Source organism: Tachyglossus aculeatus, chromosome 4 (genome assembly GCF_015852505.1).
Source record: "Tachyglossus aculeatus isolate mTacAcu1 chromosome 4, mTacAcu1.pri, whole genome shotgun sequence".
Taxonomy (NCBI): Eukaryota; Metazoa; Chordata; class Mammalia; order Monotremata; family Tachyglossidae; genus Tachyglossus; species Tachyglossus aculeatus.
The window spans coordinates 84,969,028-84,995,722 of NC_052069.1; the positions used below are offsets into that span (position 1 = coordinate 84,969,028).

The 26,695-nt window shown below is 44.0% G+C and overlaps 1 protein-coding gene across 2 annotated transcripts in view; it reads right to left on the reverse strand.

Moving 5' to 3' along the window:
* Positions 1–16,275, reverse strand: part of VPS13B (vacuolar protein sorting 13 homolog B) — a 1,018,523-nt gene extending 1,002,248 nt beyond the window's left edge. For both annotated transcript variants that reach the window (XM_038744561.1, XM_038744562.1), the window contains exon 1: positions 15,983–16,275. In XM_038744561.1, coding sequence (XP_038600489.1) covers positions 15,983–16,129 — 147 coding nt within the window. In that variant the 5' untranslated portion in view covers positions 16,130–16,275. The remainder of the gene's footprint in view (positions 1–15,982) is intronic.
* Between the last annotated feature and the right edge of the window lie 10,420 nt (positions 16,276–26,695).

Here is a 26,695-nt window from a genome sequence, read left to right on the forward strand (position 1 = left end):
TATGCCATAGTGCTTCTCACTATGCCATGTTGCTTCTCAAGGAGCAACAACAGGGAAGTTCAGCCTGTCTCCAAAGGTTCCTTCTCCATTCATCTGAGGCCATTTCTCCCAATCCTCCTGCCGGTAATAATAATAATAATGGCATTTATTAAGTGCTTACTATATGCAGAGCACTGTTCCTAAGCATTGGGGAATTTACAAGGTGATCAGGTTGTCCCATGTGGGGCTCACAGTCTTAATCCCAATTTTACAGATGAGGTAACCATAATAATAATTATTATTATTAGAAGGGTAGACAGGCATTATTATACATAAATAATAGTAATAATAATTTTGGTATTTGTTAAGTGCTTACTATGTGCCAAGCACTGTTCTAAGCACTGGGAAAGATACAAGGTAATCAAGGTTGTCCCACATAGGGCTCACAGTCTTCATCCCCATGTTACAGATGAGGAAACTGAGGCCCAGAGAAATTAAGTGACTTGCCCAAAGTCACACAGCTGACAAGTGGCAGAGCCAGGATTTGAACCCATGACCTCTGACTCCAAAGCCCGGGCTCTTTCCACTGAGCCACAGTAGGGTCTCCCCTTCTCACACTGCCCTCATATCTTGCCATCTATCAATCAATGGTATTTACTGAGCACTAACTCTGTGTAGAGCATTGTACTAAGTGCTCGCAAGAGTATGGTACAACGGAATTAGCATACACATTCCCTGCCCGCAATAAACTTAGTCTGGGGAAGGGGAGACAAACACTAATTTTTTTAAAAAATGGCATTTATTAAGCGCTTACTATGTGCAGAGCACTGTTCTAAGCACTGAGCACTGTTCTAATTTAAATGTCTAGTGACTGCATTTATATATGTTTATATATATTTATATGTTTGTACATATTTATTATTCTATTTATTTATTTTACTTGTACATATCTATTCTATTTATTTTATTTTGTTAGTATGGTTGGTTTTGTTCTCTGTCTCCCCCTTTTAAACTGTGAGTCCACTGTTGGGTAGGGACTGTCTCTATATGTTGCCAACTTGTACTTCCCAAGCACTTAGTACAGTGCTCTGCACACAGTAAGCGCTCAATAAATATGATTGATGATGATGATGATGCATTTTAACGTTTTATGAAATAATGATAATAATAATAATTCTGATATTTAAGTGCTTACTGTGTGCCAGGTACTATGCCAAGTGCTAGGGTGGATATAAGCAAAATCAAGTTGGACACAGTCCCCGTCCTTCTTGGGGCTCACAGCCTCAATCCCCATTTTATGGATGAGGAAACTGAGGCACAGAGAAGTAGAGTGACTTGCCCAAGGTCACAGAGCAGACAAGTGCCAGAGCTGGGATTAGAATCCACGACCACCTGATTTCCAGGCCCATGCTCTATCCACTAAGCGATGCAGTTGAAATGAATGTAATGCCCATGTATATTAGATCCTGAGAACTCTAGCAAAGAGGCTTAGAGTAAGAAGCATTATAAACATGATCAAGAGCACATTACGATAGAAATCTTGGAAACAGGCAACCTCAGGAAGGCACTGAGCACGCCCACTCCGCCAAACCCAAGGATCACTTGGAGGTAGCATTTAACCGATCAGCAAGATTCCTGGACCGGAAAATAATTTCATCATCATCAATCGTATTTATTGAGCGCTTACTGTGTGCAAAATTTCAGCTGAAAGGGATGGGCACAGAGTCTAAAATCGCCCCTAATTACACTCCGGATGCCTGATCCAACTACGGGTTCTAGGGCCATCTCTCGCTTCTAATTTGAGAAAGCATGAGAATGTGACAAATTTGCAAGTGGCAGACACAAATATAATGGGTCAGAATGGTGTAAGATTCAGAATATTAAACAGAAGCACAATTGCATTGATCCCCTTTGCCCCATAGGCGCAGATGGGGAACGGAGGGAAGAAATCGGGGTCTTGGGGAAGCAGCGTAGTTCAGTGGAGAGAGCCTGGGCTTTGGAGTCAGAGGTCATGGGTTCGAATCCCGGCTCCACCACATGTCTGCTGTGTGACCTTCGGCAAGTCATTTCACTTCTCTGAGCCTCAGTTACCTCACCTGTAAAATGGGGATTACGACTGTGAGCCCCACGTGGGACAACCTGATCACCTTGTATCCCCCAGCACTTAGAACAGTGCTTTGTGCATAGTAAGTGCTTAAAATGCCATCATTAAAAATGCCATCATTACCCAAGTACCCTTTGGACTGTAAGCTTGCTGTGGGCAAAAAATGTGTCTTTTTATTGCTATACTGTACTCTCCCAAGCGCTTAGTATAGTGCTGTACACACAGTAAGAGCCCAATAAATACGCTTGAATGATAGCATTTAATGTCTCCGGTGCTAAGCCTTCTTGGAGCAAAAATCTAGGCTCCTTTAAAAAAAAAAAAAATCCTGACCAAAAATTTCCAGCTCCCATTCTATCAGGCCCAATAACCAGTTGAGCACTTGGAAGGCAAATGGGAGCGAGTGGTCGAACTGGGAGGGCAGATGGCCCGATTGCTGAGTTCTTCTGTGTTCTTCCCCCTCCCGCCAGGGGTAGCTTGCCTGGGGTTTGAAGAACTCTAGGAGACGCCTAAGGATGGAACAAACTTTGGGGACAAGATGGATTCGGGCCCAAAAGGGATCATCAGCAGCCCGGCAGGAGCGCTTGAAAATAGGATGCCCACGGCAGGCTCTCAGTGGCCCCTAAAATATTTGTGGCCCCAAAGGCATATTCCAACATCTGCACAGTGCTCCCACTCGAATGCTTTCTGGGGCCACGAGTTAGATGTGGCGTAACGGCAGCATGGCCTAGTGGATAGACCACAGGCCTGGGAGTTAGAAGGTAATAATAATAATAATAATAATGGCATTTATTAAGCGCTATGTGCAATGCACTGTTCTAAGCGCTGGGGAGGTTACAAGGTGATCAGATTGTCCCACGGGGGGCTCACAGTCAATCCCCATTTTACAGATGAGGGAACTGAGGCCCAGAGAAGTGACTTGCCCAAAGTCACACAGCTGACAATTGGCGGAGCCGGGATTTGAACCCATGACCACTCACTCCAAAGCCCGGGCTCTGTCCACTAAGCCATGCTGCTTCTCCATGGATTCTAATTCCGATTCTGCCTCTTGTCTGCTGTGTGACCCTGAGCAAGTCACTTCACTTTTTTGGGCCTCAGTTAGCTCACCTGTAAAATGGGGGTTGAGACTGCGAGTCCCATGGGGAACGGGGACTGAGTCCAACCCAATTTTCTTATATCCACCCCAGTGCTTAGTATGGTGTCTGGCACATAGTAAGGGCTGAACAAACACCATCACTATGCATTTAGTGCAGATTTCGATCATAAATATGCTTTGCCCCACGCAGGCACAAACAAATCTTTAAAACGACTGCTGGTACCAAGACTTATTTGTCTACTGAGTACAATGAGGGTAATTTTATGTCTGGTTAAGAAATTACGATAAATGCTCTGCACACAGTCAGCGCTCAATAAATACGACTGAATGAATAAATTCCTTTTTCTGTCATACATGATAATTGACACTAATGAGTGAATCAGAGTATTTCAAATTTTTCAAATTCATTTTTATCCCTATCATGGAATTACTGTTCCCTGCCCTCCTACTCACTCGGCTCACCCTATATGCCAGTGGGAATAGAACTGATAGGGACAAAAAAACTGTGAGCAAAACTGCGTACGCCACTAGCACCATCCCTAATTATTTTCTCTCAGGACAGAGACCCATCCGCCTCCCCCACCCACCCAGCCATACATTCATTCAATCGTATTTATTGAGCGCTTACTGCGTGCAGAGCACTGTACTAAGTGCTCACATTACACAATGACAGCCCTTAAAGCAGAGTTCCAGAACATTTATTTCAGGCCAGTGGATGTCAACCTTGTCGTGGGCAGGGAATGTGTCTGTTTATTTTTTTACTGTACTCTCCCAAGTGCTTAGTATAGTACTCTCTGCACAGTGAATGCTCAGTAAATACGACTGATTGAATGAATGACTAAATTACTCAAAAATGCTAAATGGATACACAGTGGCCTGAAAACTTCCAAGCATCTTCAAAATCCAAATTTACAACCAGAACACCCTGCTTAGTCTTAATAGTATAAGAAATGAATATCTCTGACAGTCTAATTTTTGACACCCCGCCGTCAGCCGAACAACTAGATAAACCACAGAAAAGGAAGCCGGGCATAGAGTCTCAAATACAAAACAAACATATATTCCCATGCTCCATTCATTCAATTGTATTTATTGGGTGCTTACTGTGTGCAGAGCACTGTACTAAAGCACTTGGAAAGTTCAATTCAGCAACAAATAGAGACAATCCCTGCTACAAACCCCTTCCTTCCCTTTTCTAAATGAAAACTTGTTGGCCACCCACCGCCTCCAATTATCTGTCAAAATTGGGACAGTATACCACATTCACAGACGCTGTGTGGCCTAATGGACACAGCCCAGGCCTTGGAGTCAGAAGGACCTGGATTCTAGTCCCAGCTCTGCCACTTGTCTGCTGTGGGACCTTGGGCGAGTCGCTTCACTTCCCTGGGCCTCAGTTACCTCATCTACAAAATGGGGATTAAGACTGTGAACCCCATGTGGGGGTGTGGACTTTATCTAAACTGATTATCTTGCATCTACCCCAGCACCTGTCACATAGTAAGCACTTAAATGCCATAAAATAAAATTAAAAAAAAAAAAGACGTCAGGCTCATGACATGATCTAACTGGCTGGAAACGCTAATGTCTTCCCATTTGTCTATGCACCCATTTTAAGGACTTTGATTCATTCATTCAGTCGTATTTATTGAGCGCTTACTGCGTGCAGAGCACTGTACTAAGTCCTGGGAAAGTACAATTCGGCAACAGAGACGATCCCTACCCAACAATGGGTGCACAGTCTAGAAGACTGATAATAATAATAATAATAATAATAATAAAAATAATAATAACAATGGTATTAGTCAAGCACTTATTATGTGCCAAGCACTGTTCTAAGTGCTGGGGGAATATTACTATGTGCCAAGCACTGTTCTAAGCACTGGGGGGATATTACTATGTGCCAAGCACTGTTCTAAGCACTGGGGGGATACAAGGTGATCAGGTTGTCCCACTTGGGGCTCACAATCTTAATCCCCATTTTACAGATGAGGTAACAGGCACAGAGAAGTTAAGTGACTTGTCCAAAGGCACACAGCAGACAAGCGGCGGAGTTGGGACTAGAACCCATGACCTCTGACTCCCAAGCCCATGCTCTTTCCACTGAGCCACACTGCTTCTCTGATCACACAACAGGATGCACCACCTTGGTTAAGGTTATTTTAAAGCACTACGAACTTCAGACATACTATGGAAATTTCTACACGTCTCCAAATATGTTCACATTAGTGGTATCTGTCAATAGCTTACTCTATGGCAAGCACTGTGTTAAGTAATCAATCGTATTTATTGAGCGCTTACTGTGTGCAGAGCACTGTACTAAGTGCTTGGGAAGTACAAGTTGGCAACATATAGTAGATACAAGCTAATCAGGTCAGACATAGCCTCTGCCCGATAAGGGGCTCACGGTAATGGGGAGGCAGCACAAGTATTCAATCTCCATTTTACAAATGAGAAAACTGAGGCACAGGGAAGTCAGGTGACTTCCCCACGGCCACAAAGCAAGAGAGATTGTCAGCATCCCGCTAAAAGGTCCTTGCCTAATTCCCAGCGCTTAGTATAGTGCTCTGCACAGCTTCAGTGTTTGAGAAGCAGCGTGGCTCAGTGGAAAGAGCACGGGCTTGGGAGCCAGAGGTCATGGGTTCTAATCCCAGCTCTGTCACTTGTAAGCTGTGTGACTTTGGGCAAGTCAATTCACTTCTCTGTGCCTCAGTTCCCTCATCTGTAAAATGGGGATTAAGACTGTGAGCCCCATGTGGGTCAACCCGATCTCCTTGTATCCTCCCCAGTGCTTAGAGCAGTGCTTTGCACATAGTAAGCACTTAACAAATGCCATCATTATTAGTAGAAGTAGTAGTAAGGTTACCTCAGTACTCCGCATTCATTCAATCATATTTATTGAGCACTTGCTGTGTGGAGAGCACTGGATTAAGCACTTGGGAAGTACAAGTCAGCAACACATAGAGATGGTCCCTACCCAACAACAGGCTCACAGTCTAGAAGGGGGCACATAGAAGTCTGCACATAGTAAGCTCTCAGTAAATACTACTGATAGGTGAGATTAAAATTCTACTGCATTAAATTTTGCTAAATTGGTAAAGGAGGTACATAAGCAAATCAAATAGAAAAGGTCATCTTGATATATTTGGAAAATACATGCGTATCTGGCTGGTATAAATGCGATGTGAGCCCACTGTTGGGTAGGGACCGTCTCTACATGTTGACAACTTGTACTTCCCAAGTACTTAGTACAGTGCTCTGCACACATTAAGTGCTCAATATATATGATTGATTGATTAAAACCCAACATCTGACCTGGCTGAAGCCCATGCTCTGTCCACTAGGCCAGGCTGCCTTCAGGAGCTCTAGGTTAAGACTGAGTAGTGTGAATAAATCCAATACAGAGAACACACATTATTTTTAAGTTGCTTTCAACCTCTTGCCTTCAAACTTCTCGCCCCAACTGTTAACGAACGAATAGCAAAACTAATTTTATTGTCACCTATCCCAGATTTTACCCAAAGATCACTCAGTGAACCTAGAGAAAACAGAAGCAACGACCTTGAATCAAGAGGGGAAATTCTGCCTCTATCCGCAGCTCACTACTGACTGTTGTTTTTATTTTGTATATTGCATTTGACCCTCTCCTTGTGCTGTTTTAATATTTTGTGTTTCACTGCTCCTAATCTGTGTCTCCGGTCCTTCCCCCTGCCCCACATATTCATTCAATCGTATTTGAGCGCTTACTGTGTGCAGAGCACTGTACTAAGCACTTGGAAGGTACAATTCGGCAACAGAGACAATCCCTGCCCACAACAGGTTCCCTTAGATTGTGAGCCCCTTGAGGTGACAGGGTCCATAAACCCATGTACTTGTTCCCAGATCAATGAATCAATCGTATTTATTGAGCACTTACTGTGTGCAGAGCACTGTAATAAGCACTTGGGAAGTACAAGTTGGCAACATATAGAGATGGAACAGTGTTCTGCACACCATTAGCCCATAATAAACACTAATAATAATAATAATAATGGTTTTTGTTAAGCACTTACTCTGTGCCAAGCACTGTTCTAACCACTGAGGGAGATACAAGGTTATCAGGTTGTCCCTGTCCTAATCCTCATTTTACATACGAAGTAACTGAGGCACAGAGAAGTGAAGTGACTTGCCCAAAATCACACAACTGACAAGAGGCAGAGCCGGGAATAGAAGCCATGACCTCTCACTCCCAAACCTGGGCTCTTTCCACTAAGCCATGCTGCTTCTTCACTACTACTGTGATAGCCTACAAACTAGGTAATCACTCCCTGGGGGGAAAAAAAGTCAACCAGCAATATTTATTGAGCATCTTGTATTGAATTCCCTAGGGGATTAAAAATAAAAATTATAAAAAAGTGTGAGCAAGAGAACTGCTCCTGGCTTCACTGAACTTGGTTATAAATTACTTTCTTTCAAACTGACCATGAATAGAAGATAGCTCAAAACTACAATTTAAATAGAGAGAGAAGCAGTGTTGCCTAGTGAAAAAAGCACCAGCCTGGGATTAAGAGGACCTGGGCTCCAAATCCAGCTCTGCCACCTGTCTGTGTGATTTTGAGCTCATCCTCTAGACTGTGAGCTCACTGCGGGCAGGGATTATCTCTTGCTATATTGTACTTTCCCAAGCTCTTAGTACAGTATTCTGCATGCAGTAAGCGCTCAATAAATACGGCTGAATTGAATGAATGAGTTTTGGGCGAGTCACTTACTTTTCCTGGGCCTTAATTTTCTCATCTGAAAAATGGAGGTTAAATACCGCTTCTCCCTTCACTGTGAGCCCCATGTGGGACAGGGACTGTGTCTGACCTGGGTATCTTTTATCTCCTTAGCCAAATGCTTGCTGTACAGTATACCCTTTACCTACCACCAGAATAAACATATTTGGAGACTTAAGACTGTGAACCCCATGTGGAATGAGGACTGTGTGTGATCTAATTATCTAGTATCTACCCCAGCTCTTAGTATGGAGTTTGGCACATAAACACTTAAATACCACAATTATTATTATTCATGATTTTCAGCTTCTACCTCTGACCCCTCAGGACTAGCTTCTGTCTAAAACCCCCTTCTAATAATAATAATAATGCTATTTGTTAAGCGCTTACTATGTGCCAAGCACTGTTCTAAGCAGTGGGGTAGATACAAGGTAATCAGGTTGTCCCACCTGGGGCTCACAGACTTAGTCCCCATTTTACAGATGAGGTAACTGAGGCACAGAGAAGTGAAGTGATTTGCCCAAAGGCACACAGCTGACAAGTGGCAGAGCGGGGATTCGGACCCACAAACCCTGACTCCGAAGCCCAGGCTCTTTCCACTAAGCCATGCTGCTTCATTATGTGATTGTGATCCTGATTCACAATCAGCAGGCATCAGCTCTTTCCATATTCAAAAGCTTCCTGAAATACCATGTTCTGCGAAGGGATTTCCCTGATTAATTTTTGTTTTCCCACAGGTCACTTTAGCTTCTCGGGACTTAAAGAAGCAGTGTGGCTCAGTGGACAGAGCCCGGGCTTGGGAGTCGGAGATCATGGGTTCTAATCCCAGCTCCGCCACTGATCAGCTGTGTGACTCTGGGCAAGTCACTTCATTTCTCTGTGCCTCAGTTACCTCATCTGGAAAATGGGGATTAAGACTGTTAGCCCCATGTGGGACAACCTGATTACCTTGCATTTCCCCCAGCGCTTAGAACACTGCTTGACACATATTAAGCACTTAAAAAATACCAAAATTATTAATTATTATGTGCTGTCAACCATACCACTCTTGTACACATAGCTTTACATACTCCACTAAGCACATATTCACCTAAAAATCCTCCTCCTATAAATGACTGTGTCTGTTTCTCACCCCTGAGGAGACTGTAATTCTGTCACATTTGAATGGAAAAGGAATGAGGCTGAGGAGAGGATGTGAACAAGAGGTCAGTGGGGAGAGTGATAAGAATGAGGCCCAGTGAGTAGGTTGGTTTGAGAGGAATGAAAAGCGAGAGCAAGGTGTAGTGGGCCAAAAGACTAGGTATGTCAGAGTGATAACAAAATGCCCTAAAGTCAATGGTTTTTGAGGTATAAGGCGATAGAATAATAATCATGGTATTTGTTAAGCACTTATTATGTGCAAGGCACCGAACTAAGCGCTGGAGTGGATACAAGCAAACAGAGTTGGACACAATCCCTGTCCCACATGGGGTTCACAGTCTCAATCCCCATTTTACAGATGAGGTAACTGAGGCACAAAGAAGTTAAGTGACTTGCCCCAGGACACACAGCACACACACGGAGGAGCCGAGATTAGAACCCCTCACCTTCTGACTCCCAGAACATTCCGGAAAAATGATACTGAGCAGCATGGCTCAGTGGAAAGAGCCCAGGCTTCGGAGCCAGCAGTCAAGGGTTCAACTCCCGGCTCCGCCACTTGTCAGCTGTGTGACTTTGGGCAAGTCACTTCACTGGGCCTCAGTTACCTCATCTGTAAAATGGGGATTAAGACTTTGAGCCCCCCGTGGGAAAACCTGATCACCTTATAACCTCCCCAGCACTTAGAACAGTGCTTTGCACATAGTAAGCACTTAATAAATGCCATCACTATTACTATTATTAGAGTCAGGGAAATGTGACAGGAGAGGAAAGTCTGTAAAGTCCTTTTGGGCAGTGTTCCTCAAATCCCAATGATTGAATGATTGATTGATTGACAGAGACTGGGACACAGAGACTTTGTGAGGAGGCCAATGCAGTAGTCAAGGCAGGAGGTGACAGGTGCTTGGCCCAGGCCAGTGACAGTTTGGACTGAGAGAAGGGGTTCGGTTTTGGGAGCGCTGTAGAAGAAAAACCGTCAGGATCTGGCAATAACCTCTTCTAGACTGTGAGCCCGTCGCTGGGTAGGAACCATCTCTATACGTTGCCGATTTGTACTTCCCAAGTGCTTAGTACAGTGCTCTGCACACAGTAAGTGCTCAATAAATACTTGATTGATTGAATGAATAAGGGGATTGAATAAGACAGAGTAGCCAAGGAGAGGGTCAAGGTTCCAAGCTCCAGAGATGGTGAGAGTGGTTATGTCAACTGTGATGGGAAACAGGTGGAAGGATTGGGGAAAGGAGTTAAGGAGTTCAGTTTTAGGCAGGTTGAGCTTGGGGTGCTGGTGAAATCTATCTAGTGATGTTTTGGATGTCAGAAGAAATGCAAGATTGAAGAGGTGGTCAGGTCTAGCAAAATACAATTTCTCCTCACGCTATATTCCACCCTGCATTTTCTATCTGCACTCTGCCTTCCTTCCTAAACCCCTTTATCTTTACCCTAGTCATTCACTCATTCAGTTGTATTTATTGAGCGCTTACTATGTGCAGAGCACTGTACTAAGCGCTTGGGAAGTATAAGTTGGCAATCAATCAATCGTATTTATTGAGCACTTACTATGTGCAGAGCACTGTACTAAGCGTTTGGGAAGTACAAGTTGGCAACATATAGAGACAGTCCTTACCCAACAGTGGGCTCACAGTCTAAAACGGGGAGACAGAGAACAAAACCAAACATACTAACAAAATAAAATAAATAGAACATATAGAGACGGTCCCTACCCTTCTTGCCCGGACAATACCCTTGTTGCCACACTGCCTGAGTCGCAGGTAAATCCCACCAACTCTAGAAAATGTTCCCTGACTAGTCTTTCCCAACATACCAACCTTTTTGGCAAAAATCAACAACCGATTCTGCAGCTTTTTATAATTTTACAGCAACACAATTATGCGGACTGTGGGTTTGCCTCATCTCCTCTTTTAGATTGTAAGCTCCGGGAGGTGGGGCCTCTGTGACGGGTCTTTAAATGTACACCAATCAATACTTGGCTTTATCTTTATAAGATCTTATCTTTATAAGAGGGAAGTTTCAGCCCAGCAGGTGATGGACTCAATATGCTTCACCTGAAGGGAGCAGCTGTAAAAGTAATTAACTGCAGCTGATGATCCTTCTACTGAAAATTTGTTTGTTTTCGGTTTTTTTGAAATGGTATTTGTTCCATTCTATGGATAAACATACCAGAACAACTTTATGACAGAAGATGGATATATCCATGGGGTCGCTATGGGTCAGAAACTACTGAACGGCATCTGAAGATTTGTTAAACACTATGTGCCAGGCACTGTACTAAGCACTGGGGTAGAAATAAACTAACCGGGTTGAATGCAGTCCCTTTCCCACATGGGGCTCACAGTCTTAATCCCCAATTTACAGAGAAAGGCAAAGAGATTCATTCATTCATTCGGATTTATTGAGCACTTACTGTGTGCAAAGCACTGTACTAAGTGCTTGGAAAGTACAATTCAGCAACAGAGACAATCCCTAAGGGGGTGGACAGACAACAACACAAAACAAACAATAATAATAATAATGATGATGATGGTATTTGTTAAGCGCTTACTAATGTGCCAAGCACTGTTCCTAAGCACTGGGGTAGATACAAGGTTATCAGGTTGTCCCACGTGGGGCTCACAGTCTTAATCCCCATTTTACAGATGAGGTAGCTGAGGCCTAGAGAAGCTAAGTGACCTGCCCAAAGTCACAGCTGACAAGTGGAGGAGCAAAATTAGAACCCACAACCTCTGACTCCCAAGCCAGGGCTCTTTTTTTTTTTAATGGCATTTATTAAGCACTTATGTGCAAAGCACTGTTCTAAATCCTGGGGAGGTTACAAGGTGATCAGGTTGTCCCACATGGGGCTCACAGTCTTAATCCCCATTTTACAGATGAGGTAACTGAGGCACAGAGCAGTTAAGTGACTTGCCCAAGTCACACAGCTGACAATTGGCGGAGCCTGGATTTGAACCCATGACCTCTGACTCCAAAGCTCAGGCTCTTTCCACTAAGCCAGGCTGCTTTTCTAAATTGCACTAAAAATAGCTACTGGCACAAGCATCAATGGGAATCATTGGTATTTATTGAGCACTTACCGTGCACAGCACATTGCACTAAGCACTGGGGAGAGTACAACCAAGTTGGTAGACATGTTCCCTGCCCAGAGACAGGCATCAAATATTACATATGTCACAATCCATTATTTTAGTTCATTTCTGCCCCGAGTGAGCCCGGGCTCTTTCCACCGAGCCATGCTGCTTCTTCCCAAGCGCTTAGTCCAGTGCTCCGCACACAGTAGGTGCTCAATAAATATGACGGAAGGAATGATTGTGGGAAAACAGGTGCAGGGGCCCACTTAGGGAGAAGCAGTGTGGCTCAGTGGAAAGAGCACGGGCTTTGAAGTCAAAGGTCATGGGTTCAAATCCCAGCTCCGCCAATTGTCAACTGTGTGACCTTGGGCAAGTCATTCAACTTCTCTGGGCCTCAGGGACCTCATCTGGAAAATGGGGATTAAGACTGTGGGCCCAACGTGGGACAACCTGATCACCTTGTAACCTCCCCAGTGCATAGAACAGTGCTTTGCACATAGAAAGCGCTTAACAAATGCCATTGTTATTATTATTATTGTCAGCTGTGTGACGTTGGGTAAGTCACTTAACTTCTCTGTGCCTCAGTGACCTCATCTGTAAAATGGAGATGAAGACTGTGAGCCCCACATGGGACAACCTGATCACCTTGTGACCTCCCCGACGCTTAGAACAGTGCTTTGCGCATAGTAAGTGCTTAAAAAATGCCATCATCATCAAATACTATTGAACTGTGAGATCGTTGTTGGGTAGGGACCATCTCTATATGTTGCCAACTTGTACTTCCCAAGCGCTTAGTACGGCGCTCTGCACACAGTAAGAGCTCAATAAATGCGATTGAATAAATACGATTGAATGAATGAAGTGGTAGAGCCCGGGATGTGAACCCACGACCTCTGACTCCAAAGCCCGGGCTCTTCCCACCGAGCCACGCTGCTTCTTCCCAAGCGCTTAGTCAATCAATCAATCAGTCTTGTTTATTGAGCGCTTACTGTGTGCAGAGCACTGTACTAAGCGCTTGGGAAGTACAAGTTGGCAACATATAGAGACAGTCCCTACCCAACAGTGGGCTCACAGTCTAAAAGGGGGAGACAGAGAACAAAACCAAACATACTAACAAAATAAAATAAATAGAATAGATATGTACAAGTAAAATACATAGAGTAATAAATAGAGTAAATATAAATAAATAAATACAGTAGGCGCTCAATAAATACGACGGAAGGAATGAAGGCGGGAAAACAGGTGCAGGGCCGGCTGCCTACCTGCTCCAGCACTTAGAACAGTGCTCTGCACATAATAAGCGCCCCCTCCTAGACTGTGAGCCCACCGTTGGGTAGGGACTGTCTATGTTGCCAACTTGTACTTCCCAACGTTAATAAATTGTTTTTGGGAAACGCCCCCACGACTCCCTGTGCCTTTTCTAGACTGTGAGCCCACTGTTGGGTAGGGACTGTCTCTCTATGTTGCCAACCTGTACTTCCCAAGCGCTTAGTCCAGTGCTCTGCACACAGTAAGCACTCAATAAATACAACTGATTGATTGATTAGTCCAGTGCTCTGCACACAGTAAGCGCTCAATACGATTGATTGATTGAATTATTATTATTATTGTAGGGACTGTCTCTCTATGTTGCCAACCTGTACTTCCCAAGCGCTTAGTCCAGTGCTCTGCACACAGTAAGCACTCAATAAATACAACTGATTGATTGATTAGTCCAGTGCTCTGCACACAGTAAGCGCTCAATACGATTGATTGATTGAATTATTATTATTATTGTAGGGACTGTCTCTCTATGTTGCCAACTTGTACTTCCCAAGCGCTTAGTCCAGTGCTCTGCACACAGTAAGCGCTCAATAAATACGATTGAATGATTGAATTATTATTATTATTGTAGGGACTGTCTCTCTATGTTGCCAACTTGTACTTCCCAAGCGCTTAGTCCAGTGCTCTGCACACAGTAAGCGCTCAATAAATACGATTGAATGATTGATTAGTCCAGTGCTCTGCACACAGTAAGCACTCAATAAATACGATTGACTGATTGATTGAATTATTATTATTATTGTAGGGACTGTCTCTCTATGTTGCCAACTTGTACTTCCCAAGCGCTTAGTCCAGTGCTCTGCACACAGTAAGCGCTCAATAAATACGATTGATTGATTGATTAGTCCAGTGCTCTGCACACAGTAAGCACTCAATACGATTGATTGAATTATTATTATTATTGTAGGGACTGTCTCTCTATGTTGCCAACTTGTACTTCCCAAGCGCTTAGTCCAGTGGTCTGCACACAGTAAGCACTCAATAAATACGACTGATTGATTAGTCCAGTGCTCTGCACACAGTAAGCGCTCAATACGATTGATTGATTGAATTATTATTATTGTAGGGACTGTCTCTCTATGTTACCAACTTGGACTTCCCAAGCGCTTAGTCCAGTGCTCTGCACACAGTAAGCGCTCAATAAATATGACTGATTGATTCGCCCAGTGCTCTGCACACAGTAAGAGCTCAATAAATACGATTGATTGAATTATTATTATTATTGTAGGGACTGTCTCTCTATGTTGCCAACTTGTACTTACCAAGCGCTTAGTCCAGTGCTCTGCACACAGTAAGCGCTCAATAAATACGACTGATTGATTCGTCCAGTGCTCTGCACACAGTAAGGGCTCAATAAATATGATTGATTGATTGAATTATTATTATTATTGTAGGGACTGTCTCTCTATGTTGCCAACTTGTACTTCCCAAGCGCTTAGTCCAGTGCTTTGCACACAGTAAGCGCTCAATAAATACGACTGATTGATTCGTCCAGTGCTCTGCACACAGTAAGCGCTCAATAAATATGATTGATCGATTGACTGAATTATTATTATTATTGTAGGCACTGTCTCTCTATGATGCCAACTTGTACTTCCCAAGCGCTTAGTCCAGTGCTCTGCACACAGTAAGCGCTCAATAAATACGATTGATTGATTGATTAGTCCAGAGCTCTGCACACAGTAAGCGCTCAATAAATACAATCGATTGATTGATTAGTCCAGTGCTCTGCACACAGTAAGCGCTCAATAAATACGATTGATTGATTAGTCCAGTGCTCTGCACACAGTAAGCGCTCAATACGATTGATTGATTGACTGTCTCTATGTTGACAACTTGGACTTCCCAAGCGCTTAGTCCAGTGCTCTGCACACAGTAAGCACTCAATAAACACGATTGACTGACCGATTGATTAGTCCAGTGCTCTGCACACAGTAAGCGCTCAATAAATACGATTGATTGGTTGATTAGTCCAGTGCTCTGCAGGCAGTAAGCGCTCAATAAATACGATTGATTGATTAGTCTGGTGTTCTGCACACAGTAAGTGCTCAATAAATACGACTGATTGATTAGTCCAGTGCTCTGCACACAGTAAGTGCTCAATAAATACGATTGATTAGTCCAGTGCTCTGCACACAGTAAGTGCTCAATAAATACGACTGATTGATTAGTCCAGTGCTCTGCACACAGTAAGCGCTCAATACGACTGATTGATTGATTGGTCCAGTGCTCTGCACACTGTAAGCGCTCAATACATACGATTGATTATGTTGCCAACTTGGACTTCCCCAGCGCTTAGTCCAGTGCTCTGCACACAGTAAGCGCTCCATAAATACGACTGACAGATTGAATCAGTGCCATTATTATTATACGAACGATTGATTGATGGATTGACTGTCTCTCTATGTTGCCAACTTGGACTTCCCAAGCGCTCAGTCCAGCGCTCTGCACACAGTAAGCGCTCAATAAATACGACTGATTGAATCAGTGCCATTATTATGATCATCATTACCTGCTCCAGGACCTCCAGCTTCAACTCCAGCTTGCTGAGCACCACATCCCCCCCCCAGAGAGACAGCTGCAGGTCGGAGGGCTTGAGGTTTTTGATGTAGCGGTTCACGTAGCTCATGAAGATGGGGGTCACGTAGGACTCCAGCATGGTGCAAGGCCCGGGGGCTGCCAAGCCAGGCCGGGGCGCGCAGTGGGAAGCGCGTTATAGGGGAGGGATGGGATGGGGGGGACCCCCGGGAAGCCGGGAAAAGCTCGGGAAGCCCCCCGAAGGAAGGGATCGGGATGGGGACCCCCTCTGGAAAAAGGGGGGGACCCCAGTTCCCCTTGGGAGCCCCCCGATCGCCCCCTTTCCCGAGCCCAACAGCAGCCCCCCAACCCTACTCAGGCCAACGCCCGCCGCCATAAGGACGGGCCTCCCCACGTCCGCTCGGGTGTCGCCTCTTTAACCGTCCCCCTCGCCGGCGGCCCTCTGCTCCAACCAGAGGTTCCACCCCCGCGGAAGTTCCGCCTCTGAGGAGAAATCATCATCATCATCATAATAAAATTATAATAATAATGACGGTATTTTAATCGCTTATCATGTGCAAAGCACCGTTCTAACCCCCGGTGTTGTGGGGGGGGGATGCCAAGTGATCAGGGTGTCCCATGGGGAGGGCTCACAGTCTTCAACCCCATTTTACAGATGAGGCACTTCTAGGCTGTGTCAATCATAATATAATAATGGCATTTTCAATCAATCAATCAATCATCAATCGTATTTATGGAGCGCTTACTGGGTAAGGAGCACTGGACTCAGCGCTTGGGAAGGACAGGTTGGTAACATGTAGAGGCAGTCCCTACCCAACAGTGGGCTCACAGTCTAAAAGATCATCATCATCATAATACAATAATAATAATAATAATAATGGCATTTTTAATCGCTTATTATGTGCAAAGCACTGTTCTAACCCCCGGGGCTGGGGCGGGGGGGGGGGAATACAAAGTGATCAGGGTGTCCCATGGGGGGGCTCACAGTCATCAACCCCATTTTACAGATGAGGCACTTCTAGACTGTGAGCCTGCTGTTGATAATCTATCAATCAATCGTATTTATGGAGCGATTACTGGGTGCGGAGCACTGGACTAAGCGCTTGGGAAGGACAAGTTGGCAACATCTAGAGACAGTCCCTACCCAAAAACAGGCTCACAGTCTAGAAGGGGGAGACAGAGAACAAAACCAAACATATTAGCAAAATAAAATAAATAGAATAGATATGTACAAGTAAAATAAATAAATAGTCATAAATATGTACAAACATATATACGTAGGCATTTTAATCGCTTATTATGTGCAAAGCACCGTTCTAACCCCCGGGGCTGGAGGATGCAAAGTGATCAGGTTGTCCCATGGGGGGCTCACAGTCTTCAACCCCATTTTACAGGTGAGGCGCTTCTAGGCTGTTAGCCTGCTGTTAATAGTCAATCAGTCGTATTTATGGAGAGCCTACTGGGTGCAGAGCACTGGACTAAGCGCTTGGGAAGTACAAGTTGGCAACATATCAACATGCTGTTGATAATCAATCATAATATAATAATGGCGTTTTCAATCAATCAATCAATCAATCGTATTTATGGAGCTCTTATTGGGTGCAGAGCACTGGACTAAGCGCTTGGGAAGGACAAGTTGGCAACATCTAGAGACAGTCCCTACCCAACAACAGGCTCACAGTCTAGAAGGGGGAGACAGAGAACAAAACCAAACATATTAGCAAAATAAATAGAATAGATATGTACAAGTAAAATAAATAGAGTCATAAATATGTACAAACATATATACGTAGGCATTTTAATCGCTTATTATGTGCAAAGCACCGTTCTAACCCCCCGGGGCTGGGGGATGCAAAGTGATCAGGTTGTCCCATGGGGGGCTCACAGTCTTCAACCCCATTTTACAGGTGAGGCGCTTCTAGACTGTGAGCCTGCTGTTGATAATCAGTCAATCAGTCGTATTTATGGAGCGCTTATTGTGTGCGGAGCACTGGATAAAGCGCTTGGGAAGGACAAGTTGGCAATGTATACAGTCCCTACCCAACAGTGGGCTCACAGTCTAGAAGGGGGAGACAGAGAACAAAACCAAACATATCAACAAAATAAAATAAATAGAATAGATATGTACAAGTAAAATAAATAAATAGAGATAGAGTAATAAATATGTACAAACATACATACATAGGCATTTTATTCGCTTATTATGTGCAAAGCACCGTTCTAACCCCCGGGGCTGGGGGATGCAAAGTGATCAGGTTGTCCCATGGGGGGGCTCACAGTCTTCAACCCCATTTTACAGGTGAGGCGCTTCTAGACTGTGAGCCTGTTGTTGATAATCAATCAATCAATCATATTTATGGAGCGCCTACTGGGTGCGGAGCACTGGACTAAGCGCTTGGGAAGTACAAGTTGGCAACATATATCAACATGCTGTTGATAATCAATCATAATATAATAATGGCGTTTTCAATCAATCAATCAATCATATTTATGGAGCTCTTATTGGGTGCAGAGCACTGGACTGAAGCGCTTGGGAAGGACAAGTTGGCAACATACAGAGACAGTCCCTACCCAACAACAGGCTCACAGTCTAGAAGGGGGAGACAGAGAACAAAACCAAACATATTAGCAAAATAAAATAAATAGAATAGATATGTACAAGTAAAATAAATAGAGTCATAAATATGTACAAACATATATACGTAGGCATTTTAATCGCTTATTATGTGCAAAGCACCGTTCTAACCCCCGGGGCTGGGGGATGCAAAGCGATCAGGTTGTCCCATGGGGGGCTCACAGTCTTCAACCCCATTTTACAGGTGAGGCGTTTCTAGACTGTGAGCCTGCTGTTGATAATCAGTCAATCAGTCGTATTTATGGAGCGCTTATTGTGTGCGGAGCACTGGACTAAGCGCTTGGGAAGTACAAGTTGGCAACATAGAGAGACGGGCCCTACCCAACAGTGGGCTCACAGTCTAGAAGGGGGAGACAGAGAACAAAACCAAACATATCAACAAAATAACATAAATAGAATAGATATGTACAAGTAAAATAAATAAATAAATAGAGATAGAGTAATAAATATGTACAAACATATATACATAGGCATTTTAATCGCTTATTATGTGCAAAGCACCGTTCTAAACCCCCGGGCTGGGGGATGCAAAGTGATCAGGTTGTCCCATGGGGGGCTCACAGTCTTCAACCCCATTTTACAGGTGAGGCACTTCTAGACTGTGAACCTGCTGTTGATAATCAATCAATCAATCGTATTTATGGAGCGCCTACTGTGTGCAGAGCACTGGACTAAGCGCTTGGGAAGTACAAGTTGGCAACATAACATATCAACATGCTGTTGATAATCAATCATAATATAATAATGGCGTTTTCAATCAATCGATCAATCGTATTTATGGAGCGCCTACTGTGTGCAGAGCACTGCACTAAGCACTTGGGAAGTACAAGTTGGCAACATAGATGGGCACTACCCAGCAGTGGGCTCACAGTCTAGAACGAGGAGACAGAGAACAAAACCAAACATATTAGCAAAATAAAATAGAATAGATATGCACAAGTAAAATAAATAAATAAATAGAGTAATAAATATGTACAAACATAGATACATAAGAATTTTAATCGCTTATTATGTGTAAGGCACTGTTCTAACCCCCAGGGTTGGGGGGGAATACAAAGTGATCAGGTTGTCCCATGGGGGGCTCACAGTCTTCAATCCTATTTTACAGGTGAGGCACTTCTAGACTGTGAGCCTGCTGTTGATAATCAATCAATCGTATTTATGGAGCGCTTACTGGGTGCGGAGCACTGGACTAAGTGCTTGGGAAGTACAAGTTGGCAACATAGAGAGATGGGCCCTACCCAACAGTGGGCTCACAGTCTAAAAGATCATCATCATCATAATAATAAAATAATAATAATAATGGCATTTTTAATCACTTATTATGTGCAAAGCACTGTTCTAACCCCCGGGGCTGGGGGGGGGGGGGGGCGGGGATACAAAGTGATCGGGGTGTCCCATGGGGGGCTCACAGTCTTCAACCCCATTTTACAGGTGAGGCACTTCTAGACTGTGAGTCTGCTGTTGATGATCAATCAATCAATCGTATTTATGGAGTGTTTACTGGGTGCGGAGCACTGGACTAAGCGCTTGGGAAGGACAAGTTGACAACATATACAGTCCCTACCCTACAGTGGGCTCACAGTCTAGAAGGGGGAGACAGAGAACAAAACCAAACATATTAACAAAATAAAATAAATAGAATAGATATGTACAAGTAAAATAAATAAATAGAGATAGAGTAATAAATATGTACAAACATATATACATAGGCATTTTAATCGCTTATTATGTGCAAAGCACCGTTCTAACCCCCGGGGCTGGGGGATGCAAAGTGATCAGGTTGTCCCATGGGGGGCTCACAGTCTTCAACCCCATTTTACAGGTGAGGCACTTCTAGACTGTAAGCCTGTGGATAATCAATCAATCAATTGTATTTATGGAGCACTTACTGGGTGCGGAGCACTGGACTAAGCGCTTGGGAAGGACAAGTTGGCAACATATACAGTCCCTACCCTACAGTGGGCTCACAGTCTAGAAGGGGGAGACAGAGAACAAAACCAAACATATTAACAAAATAAAATAAATAGAATAGATATGTACAAGTAAAATAAATAAATAAATAGAGATAGAGTAATAAATATGTACAAACATATATACATAGGCATTTTAATCGCTTATTATGTGCAAAGCACCGTTCTAACCCCCGGGGCTGGGGGGGGATGCAAAGTGATCAGGTTGTTCCATGGGGGGCTCACAGTCTTCAACCCCATTTTACAGGTGAGGCGCTTCTAGACTGTGAGCCTGCTGTTGATAATCAGTCAATCAGTCGTATTTATGGAGCGCCTACTGTGTGCAGAGCACTGGACTAAGCACTTGGGAAGTACAAGTTGGCAACATAGATGGGCCCTACCCAACAGTGGGCTCACAGTCTAGAACGGGGAGACAGAGAACAAAACCAAACATTAGCAAAATAAAATAGAATAGATATGCACAAGTAAAATAAATAAATAAATAGAGTAATAAATATGTACAAACATAGATACATAAGAATTTTAATCGCTTATTATGTGTAAGGCACTGTTCTAACCCCCAGGGCTGGGGGGGAATACAAAGTGATCAGGTTGTCCCATGGGGGGCTCACAGTCTTCAATCCTATTTTACAGGTGAGGCACTTCTAGACTGTGAGTCTGCTGTTGATAATCAATCAATCGTATTTATGGAGCGCTTACTGGGTGCGGAGCACTGGACTAAGCGCTTGGGAAGTACAAGTTGGCAACATAGAGAGACGGGCCCTACCCAACAGTGGGCTCACAGTCTAAAAGATCATCGTCATCATAATAATAAAATAATAATAATAATGGCATTTTTAATCACTTATTATGTGCAAAGCACTGTTCTAACCCCCGGGGCTGGGGCGGGGGGGATACAAAGTGATCGGGGTGTCCCATGGGGGGCTCACAGTCTTCAACCCCATTTTACAGGTGAGGCACTTCTAGACTGTGAGCCTGCTGGTGATGATCAATCAATCAATCGTATTTATGGAGCGCTTACTGGGTGCGGAGCACTGGACTAAGCTCTTGGGAAGGAGAAGTTGACAACATATACAGTCCCTACCCTACAGTGGGCTCACGGTCTAGAAGGGGGAGACAGAGAACAAAACCAAACATATTAACAAAATAAAATAAATAGAATAGATATGTACAAGTAAAATAAATAAATAAATAGAGATAGAGTAATAAATATGTACAAACGTATATACATAGGCATTTTAATCGCTTATTATGTGCAAAGCACCGTTCTAACCCCCGGGGCTGGGGGATGCAAAGTGATCAGGTTGTCCCATGGGGGGCTCACAGTCTTCAACCCCATTTTACAGGTGAGGCGCTTCTAGACTGTGAGCCTGCTGTTGAAAATCAATCAGTCGTATTTATGGAGCGCCTACTGTGTGCAGAGCACTAGACTAAGCACTTGGGAAGTACAAGTTGGCAACATAGAGAGATGGGCCCTACCCAACAGTGGGCTCACAGTCTAGAACGGGGAGACAGAGAACAAAACCAAACATATTAACAAAATAAAATAAATAGAAGAGATATGTACAAGTAAAATAAATAAATAAATAAATAAATAGAGTAATAAATATGTACAAACATATATACATAAGAATTTTAATTGCTTATTATGTGTAAGGCACTGTTCTAACCCCCAGGGTTGGGGGCGGGGGGGATACAAAGTGATCAGGTTGTCCCATGGGGGGCTCACAGTCTTCAACCCTATTTTACAGGTGAGGCACTTCTAGACTGTGAGCCTGCTGTTGATAATCAATCAATCGTATTTATGGAGCACTTACTGGGTGCGGAGCACTGGACTAAGCGCTTGGGAAGTACAAGTTGGCAACATAGAGAGACAGGCCCTACCCAAAAGTGGGCTCACAGTCTAAAAGATCATCATCATAATAATAATAATAAAATAATAATAATAATAATGGCATTTTTAGTCGCTTATTATGTGCAAAGCACTGTTCTAACCACCGGGGCTGGGGAGGGGGATACAAAGTGATCAGGGTGTCCCATGGGAGGATCACAGTCTTCAACCCCATTTTACAGATGAGGCACTTCTAGACTGTGAGCCCGCTGTTGATAATCAATCAATCAATCGTATTTATGGAATGCCTACTGGGTGCGGAGCACTGTACTAAGCACTTGGGAAGTACAAGTTGGCAACATAGAGAGATGGGCCCTACCCAACAGTGGGCTCACAGTCTAGAAGGGGGAGACAGAGAACAAAACCAAACATATTGACAAAATAAAATAGAATAGATATGTACAAGTAAAATAAATAAATAAATAAATACATAAATAAATAAATAGAGTAATAAATATGTACAAACATATATACATAGGCATTTTAATCGCTTATTATGTGCAAAGCACTGTTCTAACCCCCGGGGCTGGGGGGGATACAAAGTGATCAGGTTGTCCCATGGGGGGCTCACAGTCTTCAACCCCATTTTACAGATGAGGCACTTCTAGACTGTGAGCCTGCTGTTGATAATGATAATGATGGCATTTATTAAGCGCTTACTATGTGCAAAGCACTGTTCTAAGCAGTGGAGGGGGGGATACAAAGTGATCAGGTTGTCCCATGGGGGGCTCACAGTCTTCATCCCCATTTTCCAGATGAGGCACTTCTAGACTGTGTGCCCGCTGTTGATAATGATAATGATGGCATTTGTTAAGCGCTTACTACGTGCAAAGCACTGTTCTAAGCAGTGGAGGGGGGGATACAAAGTGATCAGGTAGTCCCATGGGGGGCTCACAGTCTTCATCCCCATTTTCCAGGTGAGGCACTTCTAGACTGTGTGCCCGCTGTTGATAATGATAATGATGGCATTTGTTAAGCGCTTACTATGTGCAAAGCACTGCTCTAAGTGGGGGGGGGATACAAAGTGATCAGGTTGTCCCATGGGGGGTCACAGTCTTCAACCCCATTTTCCAGATGAGGTACTTCTAGACTGTGAGCCCGCTGTTGATAATAATGATGGCATTTATTAAGCGCTTACTATGTGCAGGGCACTGTTCTAAGCGCTGGGGTGGTTACAAGGTGATCAGGTTGTCCCATGTGGGGCTCACAGTCCTCATCCCCATTTTCCAGATGAGGTACTTCTACACCGTGAGCCCGCTGTTGATAATGATAATGATGGCATTTATTAAGCGCTTACTATGTGTAAAGCACTGTTCTAAGCAGTGGCGGGGGGATACAAAGTGATCAGGTTGTCCCATGGGAGGCTCACAGTCTTCATCCCCATTTTCCAGATGAGGTACTTCTAGACTGTGAGCCCGCTGTTAATAATGATAATGATGGCATTTATTAAGCGTGTACTACGTGCAAAGCACTGTTCTAACCGCTGGGGCTGGGGGGGATACAGAGTGATCAGGTTGTCCCTCGTGGGGCTCACAGTCTTCATCCCCATTTTCCAGATGAGGTACTTCTAGACTGTGAGCCCGCTGTTGATAATAATGATAGCAATTTTAAGCGCTTACTATGTGCAAAGCACTGTTCTAACCACCGGGGCTGGAGGGGACACAAAGTGATCAGGTTGTCCCATGGAGGGCTCACAGTCTTCATCCCCATTTTCCAGATGAGGTACTTCTATTCATTCATTCAATCGTATTTATTGAGCGCTTACTGTGTGCAGAACACTGTACTAAGCGCTTAGGAAGTACAAGTTGGCAACAATTCATTCAATCGTATTTATTGAGCCCTTACTGTGTGCGGAGCACTGGACTAAGCGCTTGGGAAGTCCAAGTTGGCAACATCTAGAGCCGGTCCCTACCCAACAGCGGGCTCACAGCCTAGAAGGGGGAGCCAGACGACAAAAAAAAACATATTAACAAAATAAAATAAATGGAATAAATATGTACAAGTAAAATAAATAAATAGAGTAATAAATATGTGCAAACATATATACATATAAGACTGTGAGCCCTCTGTTGATAATAATAATGATTTATTAAGCGCTTACTACGTGCAAAGCACTGTTCTAACCGTCAGGGCTGGAGGGGATACAAAGTGATCAGGTTGTCCCTCGTGGGGCTCACAGTCTTCATCCCCATTTCACAGATGAGGTACTTCTAGACTGTGAGCCCGCTGTTGATAATAATAATGATGGCATTTTTAAGCGCTTACTATGTGCAGGGCACTGTTCTAACTGCTGGGGTGGTTACAAGGTGATCAGGTTGTCCCATGTGGGGCTCACAGTCTTCATCCCCATTTTACAGATGAGGGAACTGAGGCCCAGAGAAGTGAAGTGACTGACCCGAAGTCACACAGCTGACAAGTGGCAGAGCTGGGATTTGAACCCGTGACCTCAAAACACTGTTCTAAGCGCCGGGGCTGGGGGGGATACAAAGTGATCAGGTTGTCCCTCGTGGGGCTCACAGTCTTCATCCCCATTTTCCAGATGAGGTACTTCTAGAGTGTGAGCCCGCTGTTGATAATAATAATGATGGTATTTATTAAGCGCTTACTATGTGTAGGGCACTGTTCTAAGCCCTGGGGGAGGATACAAAGTGATCAGGTTGTCCCTCGTGAGGCTCACAGTCTTCATCCCCATTTTACAGATGAGGTACTTCTAGACTGTGAGCCCGCTGTTGGGTAGGGACCATCTCTCTATGTTGCCAACTTGTACTGCCCAAGCGCTTAGTACAGTGCTCTGCATGCCTGTATATATGTTTGCACATATTTATTACTCTATTTATTTTACTTGTACATATTTATTCTATTTATTTTATTTTGTTAATATGTTTTGTTCTGTTGTCTGTCTCCCCCTTCTACACTGCGAGCCCGCTGTTGGGTAGGGACCGTCTCTCTATGTTGCCAACTTGTACTGCCCAAGCATTTAGTACAGTGCTCTGCATGCCTGTATATGTACATATGTTTGTACAGATTTATTACTATATTTATTTTACTTGTACACATTTACTAGTCTATTTTATTTGGTTTATATGTTTTGTTTTGTTGTCTGTCTCCCCCTTCTAGCCTGTGAGCCCGCCGTTGGGTAGGGACCGTCTCTAGACGTTGCCAACTTGTACTTCCCAAGTGCTTAGTACAGTGCTCCGCACACAGTAAGCTCTCAATAAATACGATTGAATGAATGAATGAATGCACAGCATTATACTTAGCACTTCAGGGAACACGAAGGACCAGCAGATATGATCTCTTGCTCCCCCAAGGTGCAGTGTTGGCTGCAAACACTTGGGAACCTTCTTTCTAACCACTCTAGGTCCATTGTTCCAACCCCCGGCAGCTGGGACATAAATAGTGAATTTTGCTAAGTATATTATTGTCATGGGCAGAAGACACCTGTCAAACAAGGGCAACGCTGATGCTGCCACGAGGCAAGACTCAGCCTCCAAGCAGAGCTAAACTTTTTATTTTTATGTTATTTGTTAAGCGTTTACCATGTGCCAGGCACTCTGCTGAGGACTGGGGTAAATACAGGCCATTTTACAGATGAGGGAACTGAGGTACAAAAAAGTGAAGGGCCTTGTCCAGGGTCACACGGCGGACAAGTGGCAGATTCAGGATTAGAACCCAGGTCCTTCTGATTCCCAGGCCTGTGCCCTCCCCTCTTGGCCACGCTCCCTCTCTAAGTGTACTAAAAACACTGTTACCAGAAAAGGAATCACCGGGAATCAATCAGTGGGATTTACTGAGCACTTAACTGTTTGCAGAGCACTGTTGGAGAAGCAGTCTGGCATAGTGGATAGTACACAGGCCTGGGACTCAGAAAAGAAATTAGGTTCTAATCCTGGTTCTGTCTCTTAATAATAAAAATGATGGCATTTGTTAAGCACTTACTATGTGCCAAGCACTGTTCTAAGCACTGGGGGGCATACAAGGTAATCAGGTCATCCCACATGGGGTTTACAGTCTTAATCCCCATTTTACAGATGAGGTAACTGAGGCACAGAGAAGTTAAGTGACTTGCCCCAAGTCACACAGCTGACAAGTGGCAGAGCCGGGATTAGAACCCATGACCTCTGACTCCCAAGCCCGTGCTCTTTCCACTGAGCCACGCTGCTTCTCTTGTCTGCTGTGTGACCTTAG